The 11,702-nt window shown below is 38.6% G+C and overlaps 1 protein-coding gene across 1 annotated transcript in view; it reads right to left on the reverse strand.

Annotated features, from left to right (window-relative positions):
* Window positions 1-212: 212 nt before the first annotated feature.
* The window catches only part of LOC144971667 (uncharacterized), a 77,656-nt gene continuing 66,166 nt past the window's right edge, over window positions 213-11,702 (reverse strand). Inside the window, exons 16-19 of the mRNA XM_078912741.1 lie at window positions 10,508-10,730; window positions 9,124-9,257; window positions 5,701-5,766; window positions 213-3,182 (exon numbers count right to left, since the gene is read on the reverse strand). Coding sequence (XP_078768867.1) covers window positions 2,517-3,182; window positions 5,701-5,766; window positions 9,124-9,257; window positions 10,508-10,730 — 1,089 coding nt within the window. The 3' untranslated portion in view covers window positions 213-2,516. The remainder of the gene's footprint in view (window positions 3,183-5,700; window positions 5,767-9,123; window positions 9,258-10,507; window positions 10,731-11,702) is intronic.

The following is an 11,702-nucleotide window of genomic DNA, read 5'->3' on the forward strand; positions in this document are numbered from 1 at the left end:
AGTAGTAGAAAAATCAAAAGACTAAGTCTTATTATTATTATTATTATTATTATTATTATTATTATTATTATTATTATTATTATTATTATTATTTTATTATTATATTATTATTATTAATATATTATATAATATTATTATTTTATCATTATTAATAATAATAATAATAATAATAATAATAATAATAATAATAATAACAAGACTTAGGGTTTTGACTTTTGTCAGAAAATAGCCAAAATAATCATAAACAATTATTGGAGGAAAATGTGTCTCCCTCGAGTAACCGCTGACTATACGTCGACGTCTGCTGTATTTTTCTTTGAATCAAAATCCAAATCTCAAAATAATAACGATTGGAAACTCCATTTTCCCCACAATGGCGATGCTTCTCTTCCATTTTCTAATAAAATGAGACAAATATTGATGTCTCTTTTGGCTGTTCATCAACTACCAATGGGGAATTTTCCAAACGAATTATTTTCTAAAGAAAACCAAAACTAAATAAGGAACTCATAAATCTGACACTTCTATTGTCGTCAATTTTGAGGTTCACTTTAATAGAGCGAATTTGAAGGAAAATATATCTGGCAAAAATGTTTTAAATTCGTAATTTTTGGTGGATTTTTAAAAATTATAAACTAAAGAGGAATAGAAATAACATTCCCGTTTACATTCCCAATACAGCTTTTATCTAAAGAGCTTACTCTAAGATAGGACTAGAATAAACCAGTTGTCCCCCCAATACAGCGCCATAAAGTGTGCTAGAGCGAATGTGTTACGAACCATATCATACCATTGTGCCACGCAATGCATTTCTGGATAGCAATACCGATTCTCGGATCAATGTGACGTCCACATTCGAGCAGTCTAGTGTATTGCCATGTAATAAAATCAAGCAATGGTGAATCTGATCAGCGACCAAATGGGTAACAATATTTCAAACCTGACTGTCAATGCTTTGATATTGAACACGGCGCAAATTACATCCGCGAAGTCTTTAATAAAATCCCAGGTTTAAGAGTGTTTGCCAAGATGAGGGTCATTTAGATGGATAGTTGAAGGACGAGTTCAATGGCCAATTTTTTTTTTCTCCAGTGAAGGGCACTTAACTGGTTAAAGTCTATGTGATAAGAATTAGGACATTCAAATTTTGACCTATGATTCAATTGTACATTTCATAATATTTATGTACATAATACATCACATATTTATATAATCAAGACGTCAAACCATTGTAACACCATTTGCACGGTTGGCATGGAAACAAACAAACTTACTTATGGTAATACTTCATCCTGTGTTTGTTTGGGTTTTTTAAATGAAAAATAATTCCAGTGATTTAAGGTCCATGATCTGGAGTCCATCGGTTTCGTTTGCGTTTAGTGTGAAGGACAATTTCTCGCAACCTTCTTCATAGTACATTTATTCGTAGCTTACTTTACCCCAGATTTTAAAAAAAAGACTATCAACTACCAAATCACTTACACTTACATAGTGAATAGTCGAGAAATGGGGAGTTTCAGAGAGAAAAAACAAACAAATCTCACCGACTGTACCCTTGATACGTCTGTTTCTTTACTCGTCAATTGAATTCTCTGACTCTTAAAACTGAGCTGTTGGGACCCACGACTAGTTATTATTCTTGGTAAAATAGCGAAGTAGTTTTAACCCTCTCCTTACCACCTGCAGCATAATCGTCACGTTTTTTTACGACACAATATACATCTTTCTTAATCAGATTTATTTTGCACATTACAAACTTTGAAGATTGATCTTTGATTTAATCAATAAGAACATAAAGTTGTTTTGTAGAGAGCTTATTTGAGTTTAAAAATTCAATTTTTATGCTGTGTAAGCCGGCCATTTCGGGAGAATAATGAAAATGGTCAGTTAAGAAAACGTTAATCTGTGATTTACTAGAATTTTGATGGGAGGGTATTCAATGCTATATATTTTGTTGGGTTTTTTGGGGTTTTTTTTTTACAAATAAAATTGTTTTGGATCTCCAACTTGTCAATTCATAAATATCTCGTTCATAACTATTCAAGTCAAAGTGATAGTAAGCTTCTAGATGCTGAAGACTGTAAAAAGTAATCAGCAAAAAAATTTTAAAACATCTTCAAAATGTACAAAATACCAAATCAAGAACGCTTTGGGATCAAAACCCTTCTTCAGCCAACAACAAAAAATCAATGAAAACATAAATAAAATACTTTTAAAAAGATCGACGGCAGAGAAGCGATCTGATTTTTAGTAACATATTTATGTTTTCATTGCATTTCTTGCTGTCTAAAGAAGGGTTTTGAAGACCGAAACGGTCGGCATTTGGTATTGGGTTCTTTTTTTTAAGCTGTTATTTTCATTTTTGTTTATAACTATCCAATTCGTATATTGTATCTGCTTTTTATGACAATATATTTGTATTAAACATGAACAGCAAAAATTGACATGGAAATCGACAAAGAACTTTTAACTGATGAACTTTTACTTAAAGATCGTACACTTTATTTGCATTCTTCTTACACCGAATAGTCAGAACTGCTGTCACTCTCAGTCTCTGAAACCGAATCTGATTGCGGATCCTCGTCTATCTCTGTATTATCGACATCTTCTGTGCCATCTACGTCTTTCTGGCCAACAGATGGTTCCTTCGCTTCCGGAGGGTCATCTTTGTATTTTTGTTTTTTCATTATAACGAAAATGACGCTGCCAATCGAAACGAATAGTGCCACAGACAATGCAAACAGAAAAATATACAAAATGTTACTGTAATCATAGGGCGGTGCGCAGAACTTATAATCTAAGTATCTTCTGAATATGCACTCCCGCTTGTCCGTTATTGCACGGCAATAAAATGCAAACGCCGAACCTGAAAGGTGGACTATCTCGGAGTTGTTTGTTTGATATGTCTGTATACAGTTTTCAAATATTACCTGATATATTGCACCGAAATGATTGCAATGCGATTTGAACAGCTTGCTCTGTAATTCTTTGGAGCAAGCTGAAACAGCTTCTGTAGACCAAACGATAGGGCGAAGGGTTTTTGGGATGAGAATTTCATTAAATGGAATTGTAGAATAAATCCATTTGCCGGCGCCTTTGATAAATCCCTGCATTGATATTCCATGCCTTGCCTCCATGGAGAGAGAGGAACCATAGCCCTCGTCGAACAGAATGACCCAATGCTGTGAAAGGTAAATGTTAATATTATAAACAATGGAAGTCTAATGCGACCCACATACCGATGGTCGACTGATCAAACCTCTGATGTCTCAATTTTCGCGAACGGCGGATCAAAACTCTGAAGACTCCTTTGCTCCTTTCTGGGATTGATGTAGGTTGCTGAAAAGTGACACCAAAATGTCGGACATGCTAAATTCTAGTTAGCTACAATTTAAGAAATTAGATTAATTAACTAGAATTTAGCATGTCCTATATTTTTGGCGTCAATTTTCATCAATCCAGCTTGAGATGATGACAACAACAAATAATTTTTTCATTCGACTGTGTATTCATTTTAAAAAATGAAAAACGTAACCCTTTTGTTATGTATACAAATTAACATAACAGCTTATGCACTGAATATGGTATATTATGGAGTATTGTTGAGTCTCATCATGGCTGCCGTTGCGATTCCAATCCTTGCGTTCACCTCTACTCTGCTACAGTCTCTGGCAAAAGGAAGAAGGCAACGGTGGCAGGAGATCGAATTTTTACACCATAGCTATCACGCTTGGCAACTGATAAAAAATTTGGATCCTGACTGGAATGTCGCGAAAGTGTGAGAAAGAAACAATAATTGCCAATGTAAGGTGTGGACCCGTCTCGAGAGCGTATCAGTGAGGACGTCACCAGACTCAAATCCTAATTTGACAAGTGGTACCTGAAGATGAACAGGTGGCCATTGCATTTCAGCTATGTAGTAGCTAGCAAACCGGTTAACTGAACATCCTTGTCAAGGACCAGTTCTCCTATATGAGCCTAATCCGAAGTACGAGTACCTTTGTGTTAGGTACGTTTGACCACAAAGGCTATTGTGTTTGTCTCGAAGGAGTTCCCGAAAGATAGAGAAAGACAACAATCTATTGAGGAAGCTGGTGGGAACAACTTGAGGTGCTAATCAAGGGATTTTGAGGACGTCCGTACTGGCACTTGGCTATTCCACCGCTGAGCTAGTGGGATAGAAGTAAGAATTTTGAGAAGGTAGATGTAAAACCTCGCAAGTCCATTAATATAGTGTCGGGAACGCTGGCATCAACAACTAGAGAATAATGGGGCCCGAAGCCGGAGAGTATCTATTTGAACGTTGCGTTGTCACGAAGCTTCCGGGTGGGTTTGTGACCGTATACGATTGCAGCAATGAGTTTGTGTCCTGGATAAATCATCATAACTTAGTAGCGTGACACCATTAGATGCTGCTACCTCTGCTGTGCTAGTCCCGTCTTTGGTGAGCAACACCCCCAATTGTTTAAACGAGGTTCTCCGCTTCAGGTTTTCTCCATTGACTTTAATTCTCATCTGAGGATTGTCTCGACTGATCGCTAGAATTTGCGATTTTTCAGAATTGATTGCTATCCCGTATTCACAACCTGTCTCCGATAGGCAATCCGTCAGTGACTGCAATTCGTGGTAGAGAACTCTGCCCCCAATTGATTCTGTGCTCTGGTGGTTTTCTGCATTATTCTTTCCAAATATAGGTTGAAAAGGGTAGGGGAAATAATGCAGTTCTGTCTGACACCAACTCTAAATCTGAATGGATCTCCTAGCTCATTGTTAACTAGTACGGCAATTCTTGCATTTTCATAGAGTGATTCAACTGTTTTTATCATTCCATCATCAAAATCAAAGCCGCCGAGTGTATTTTGAAGGTCGTGGTGATATACTTTATCAAAGGTTGTTTTGAAAATGATAAAATTGTTTGATAATTCTTGTTAGTGCTGTAAGTGTTTTTCTGTCAACAGACGGCTATTGAAAACTTGTTTAATTGTGCTTCTGTTTTGTCTAAAGCCAACCTATTCCTCTGCCAGTAATTCATATGATTTATTTGCCATCCTGTTAAGTAATATTATGTTAAGCATTGTTTTGCTAGGTGGCTTATGAGCTTACGTAGCGTAGTCATTACATTTTCTTAGATTGCCTTTTTTTAGGTCGCAGTAATTTCAGTGATTGCGCCCTTCTTTTGGACAGGATCAACCAAACATGGCAACACTCAACAAAAGAATGAACTTACATCGACAAACAGACACAGAAACAAGGACCTTTTAAGCAAATACGAACCATCATAACTGTGAAGCCGAAAACGTACGATGTCAACCGGAAACAAGAAAACAACAACTATCTTCTTCCACTTCCTGAAGATAACAGTAGCGGTAAACACCATTGTAGACGTTGAAGAAAATTTATACTAAGCATGTTTGATTACAGTTCGTTTTAATAAGAATTTGAGCACTATTTATTCATTGTTTTTGTTTTTATCATTATGTATATATATATAATATATATATATAATGTCTCCTTTCCCTCTCTCCCCCCCCCTCTCTCTCTCTCTCTCTCTCTCTCTCTCTCTCTCTCAAACACACACGCACGGGCGGGCGCGCACACACACACACATATGCATACACATGTCTTCTATAATTTTAGCATGTCCATTATTCTTTAATATAATAATATCAGTCCCGACCGGCTGTAATATTTTGCTATTACCTGATGTGGTTTTAAATCGTTTGTGTAGTCTTTAAAATCCGACTGAATCTCGTCCCATGTTCGGATCTGAGGAAGATACATACGTAACGTAATTGATATTTTTCTTATCTTAAAGTAGTTGATCTGGGGTTTCTAATGTATCGATCAAAATTCACATCATTGAAAACCCAATAAATGTCTGCGTATTTTGGCAGAAATATTATTTCTTTGTATTGAATAATTGATTAGCGGAGCTATTCAAATCTGACAATACAGTTTTCTACTTCAGAGAACTCCAAGGAACATTTTATTCGGGCTGGGCATGGAGATATATTTTCTGCATTTAATCGTATATTATATTTCCCACGTAGACATCTTTCCAAATGCTCAGAACGGAAAATGTATCTTATGAATTTAAAATTGATTGTATTCAAACTACTGAGAGAAACTACTAGCTAGCATCAATTCAATGCAAGTGCAAGTCCTCCCATCGACATTGTCATACTTGCTAATCGGAAGGTTGTCACACAACCTACGTGCTACAATTTGATTTTTCCATAATATCATCACGATGTGTAATCAATCTCTATACCTATACACCAGGCAAAATTCAATTCCGGATCCCCAATAGTACCTCTGTCCCGTCATGGTAGCACGTTTGACCGGTAATCAGGAGGTCTAAGGTTCGATCCCTAGTCGAAGATTTATTTGGATGGGGTTTTTTTTTTCCATTGTATTTGTCTTTCTTGCTTTATCTGTGACCGTTTTATAAATGAAAATAATTTCATCGAATGACAAAATTTAAATTCTAAAATCTCATATTTCTGGTCAGATAGACATCAAACAGTATAATGCCATACTATGGAAAAACACGTATTTAAAAGTTTAGCCAGAAAACCCGTCCTTCGAACATTGATCGATTTAAATGACCCTCGTCTTAGCTAAAACTCTCAAATCTGGGACTTTATTAAAGACTTTGAGAGGTCCTAGATTTCAGAGTTTTTCCCCAAGATGGGGGTCATTTAAACCAATTGATATTTTAAGGACGAGTTTTTTTTTTTTCTGGCCAAATGTTAAAATACGAGTTCTTCAAGAATACGTCAGCGAACTGGTTAAAATTGGATTGGATTTTTTTAAGGGGGGTTGGGGTGGAGGGGGGGGGGGGGTATTGGTCCGCCCAGACATAATACTGTTTTGAGGCGAAAGGTCTCAGTCAGCATTATACTATATTGTGCGGCTATGTGGTCATGGGGCATGACACTCGCTTTCTGACCTGAAGGTCCTGGGTTCGAGCCTCGCTCGGCGCATAGTTGAGCCCTTGGAAAAGGCTCTTTACTCACTTTCTCTCACCGTACTCCGGTGTAAAATGACTACCTGGCTGTTAACAGCGTTGTCTCTGTTCGATAACAATGTAATATTGCCTAACAAGCGTCATGTCCCGTCCTACATGTTACGTGCTGCTGTTAGCCATGGACCCCTTGCAAAGCGCTTTGAGCACGTTTAGTGGATATTGCGCTATATAAATGCTCGGGTGTGTCTTTTTTACGAAACCCGACGAAACCCGACAAAGTTATGGGAAGTAGGTAGCAGCGGGGAGTGAACCTGGGACTCAGGGAAGTGTACACCATTGGGGAGTGAACCTGGGAGCGGATTTCGTAAAGCGCAACTAGTCCTTTTTTACAAAACCCGCCGAAACCCAACAATACCCTGCAAAGTTATGGGAAGTAGATAACTGTGGGGAGTGAACCTGAGACATTGGGAAGTGTACACCGGTCGGGAGTGAACCTGAGACTATAGTTATCGGCGGGTTTCGTAAAAAAAAGCAATTAGTGCTCTTTTACGAATTCTGCCGAAACCCGACAATATCCATCAAAGTTATGGGAAGTAGATAACTGTTGGGAGTGAACCTGAGACTCGGGGAAGTGTACACCAATCGGGAGTGAACCTGGGACTATGGGAAGAGGATATCAGTGGAAAATGAACCTGGGACTATGGAAGATGGATACCAGTGGGAATTGAAGCCGGACTATGGGAATTGGGTCCAGAGGAGAATGGACCTGACACTATGAGGTGGGCACCAATGGGGATTGAACCTGGGACTCAGGGAAGTGTACACCATTGGGAAGTTAACCTGTACTGTGGGAGATGGATACTATTGGGAGTTGAAGCAAGACTATGGGAGTTGTGTACCAGAGAAGAATGAACCTGACACATTAAGAGGTGGGCACCAATGGGGAATGAACCTGGGACTCAGGGAAGTGCACACCAGTGGGGAGTTAACCTGGGACTGTGGGAGATGGATACCTGTCGGAATCGAAGCCGAACGATAATATGTAATATAGTATAGTGACATGACTCTCGCCTTCGGATTGGAACAGAGGGTCCAGGGTTCAGGACCCCGCTCTGAACGGGGCGTAGTTAGGTACCTGTAAAAGGCTCTTTACTCACATTTTCTCACCGTCCTTGGGTGTAAAATGAGAACCTGGCCGTCAACATCGTTGTCTGTAAAAATAAACTGTAATATCGCAGAAAATGCTTCTTGTCTGTTCTTAGTACATGCTAAGTTTTGCTGTGGGTTAAGGACCTTTAATAATGATAATAATAATAATAATGCTGAAAACTTATATAGCGCTATACCTAACCCTTTGTAACGCGCTCTGATCACTTTTAGTGGATATTGTTCTATATAAATGCTCTAGTCTTTATAGTTTGGTCTTTGGTTTTGCTTTTTATTGCTGGTGTTTTTCATTTAATAAAATAATAATGCTGAAAACTTATATAGTGCTATAACTCCGAGACATGAAATTGGAGGTGTGCATCCGGGAGTGGGACAGTGTCTCAGTCCGGATACCGATACCCACACGGCAGGACAGCGACAAACCTGTACCACTGGGGCTACCGAGATTCGCCCAAGTGCACAGCATGTGGTGGTGCCAAACAAGATATGGACCACTTGGTCTTGCACTGCCCGTCCACAGCCGTGCCAGGGGGCTATGATACCGTCCATCAAGGAGGACAAAAATACCTGGACTGGAGTGAAACGGTTCACTTGGACGTGTAGCCATAAGAAACTACTATTACTACTCCGAGACACCAGACTCTAAGCGCTTAAATTACAAATTACTTTGGCCGAAACATAATCATTTACACACACAAGCGCACACACACACACACACACACACACAACACAACACACAACACAAACCAAACCTATCTTGCTTCTGATACCATCTACTAAAATCAAAACAGATATGTTTTAAACGAACGTTTAAAAATAGACAAAGATTCTTTTTCACGAATGCTCTGCGGTAAGGCATTCCAAATAGAGGGTCCAAAATGAGAAAAGGATATATATTTTACATTGGGGGGGGGGGGGTCGTTTGTTGTTTTTTTCTGTTTTTTTAATTGGGGGGGGGGGGGGGGGGTTTAATCATCCATCCAAACCTTGCCGAAAAATCTCATAAACTCAAAGGTGATGTCACTCTGTGTACCCTCGCCTCCCAATCTGATGAAATCGACGTCTTGTATGATCATTAGCGGATCAAGAAAAGTGTCATCAATACTAAAGGTCCTTCTACCTGTATGAAATAATTAGGAACAAAAAACCAGATTTAAATTTAAATGAATGCTATAATTATAGAAGACATTGAGATGAAAATATTATTAATAAATAATTTTTTTAACCACTAGGAGGAGGGCTCTAGTCCTTCTTTGGGCGGCATTTCTTTGAGTCCTTGGGAAATACTCTTTACTCACATTCTGTCATCGTACTTAATCACAATTTGGTGAGGGACGTCCGTTTTGTTCCTTCTATACCAAAGGTTCAATTTTAAGCCCGATTTCCAAAATCTGAGTCCAAATAAATGCCTTAATTGTAAAGAGTGACTTGCATTTCTCTTGGGAAAAAACTTGAGAATCCTACTTCTACAATATTGTTTCAAGCGTTAGCTGTCATCAGGAAATTAAAGCTAACGCTTGAAACAATATTGTAGAAAATGATCATAATTTTACTTGAAATATTTTATAAATAGCTCCGTTTATCAAAGCGTTGAGCACTATTATTTCATGGTTTTTGTTTTTATAATATATATATATATATATATATATATATATATATATATATATATATATATATGTGTGTGTGTGTGTGTGTGTGTATCGCAATATCCACTGAACTTTCTCAAATCGCTTTACAAAGAGTCCCTGGCCAACACTAACACGTTACATACACAACGAGACATAACGCCTGAAATTGGACAATTGCCAACTATTGCATAAATCATAGGACAAAGAAAATGGAAATAAACTGGACACGCCCTGAGAAGAGACCCATTCATCACAAGGACAGCACACTTGTCTGGAACCCCAACCATCAGTGGCGAAGAGGACGCCCACCAACAACATGGCGAAGGGACGCAAAAAAATTTGGAAAGTGTCCGAATGTCGCAGTTTGGGGGGGGAGTAGAGGGGGAGGCGAAGGTGGTAGCCAGAGACCATCCCGGATGGAGCTCCGTGACGGACGCCCTCTGCTCCAGATGGAGTTAAAAGGTATAAGTAAGTAAATTAGAAATTGCACAATACCACGTTATACTATGGATTTGGTCAAGTCGCACCCTCCCCCCCCCCCCCCCCACTCTTCCCTTCTTTGGCCAAATTGCGCAACCAACTCCCACTCCCAACCATCGTTCTATTGAAGTCTGGCGAAAGTGTACACATACCCCTTCTATAACTCCCCTTCTTTTTTTTGTTTGATACACCAAAATGCAAAAAAAAAAGAGAACAAAGCCGCACAATGTCTGCAAGTATTGCCCGGACCCTTTCAACTTACCTCGCACATCTGAGTAAAGGTCTATTGAGATGTTACTGTCCCTGCCTTTCCAACTTAGACACAGGTACGTCCATGTGTCTGCCTCTACCCTCGCCCCTTCAATGAGAATACCGGAACCTTGCCGTGTGATGTGAAGAGCCCCTTTTGCAAGGAGAAGCACAAGATTACCGATTGATGTGCTCAACGTTACTATGACGCACCTGGCGGCGTGTGGCCCTGGAACCTTGATGAAAAATAAAATTGGATACATTTGTATACAGGGTGTCCCAGACAATTGGATCAATAAGAAAATAGTTTACGGAGAAAAAGAAACAACACAGCTAAGCACATAATGTTAGGGAGAATAAAGAGAAATAATTCAAGTTTTGTTTAAAGCAAACCAGAGCTGCTAAAAACAAACAAAGACTTAACAGACATTAACGATTTTTTAAAAACCACTCGACATAGCTGTAATGGATTTCGACGTGTAATTTGGTGCGTCGCTCAAGGTCTCTCCGAGTGTTCTTTTTTTTTCTTTTTTTCTTCTTTTTTTTTTTTTTTTTTTTTTTTTTTTTTTTTTTTTTTTTTTTTTTTTTTGGTTCTTTTTATTTTTTTATTTTTTTGTGTTTTTTTGTTTTGGTTTTTTTTCTGACCGATTCAACGGCCATCAATTAACGTGGCAACAAAATAAAAACTTAAATAATTTCTTTATGAACTGAAACAAGTTTGGTATTGATATCGTCATTAGTTTCAGAATAAATACGATTTGTTATTGGTTCCAAATTTCTGAGATAGCCTGTAGCTATAGTAACTTTGCTAAATGGGAAAGCGTGTCTCAGCGGTACGGTCTTTACTTCTTCTTACCCTAAAGGTACCGAGTTCGATCCCCCCCCCCCCCCCCCGGGCCGCTGCGCTGTGTGGCCTTGAACAAGTCACCTCTGCCTAGCTCACTTTGCGGCGCTGAACTGCGGCTAACGCCGGATTATTCCAGTCGTCACTTGGAATAGACTCTTGAGACAAATTTTCCCTATGTAAAGTAAGTAAGTAGTAAGTCCCGCAGTCTGAATGACGCTTGCATAGAATTTTGTGATTCAGTCACAGATTTTTTAAAACCTCGATGATTGTAGCTGCTCTCTCCATCCATGTTAATCTTTCCATTGGTCACTGTATCGTCTTAAAGAGGAAGGTTTCAGCTTTATTTCTATACTACCTCAAC

Source organism: Berghia stephanieae, chromosome 4 (assembly GCF_034508935.2).
Source record: "Berghia stephanieae isolate SIO BIC M18660-M18661 chromosome 4, UCSD_Bste_1.3, whole genome shotgun sequence".
NCBI classification, from domain to species: domain Eukaryota; kingdom Metazoa; phylum Mollusca; class Gastropoda; order Nudibranchia; family Aeolidiidae; genus Berghia; species Berghia stephanieae.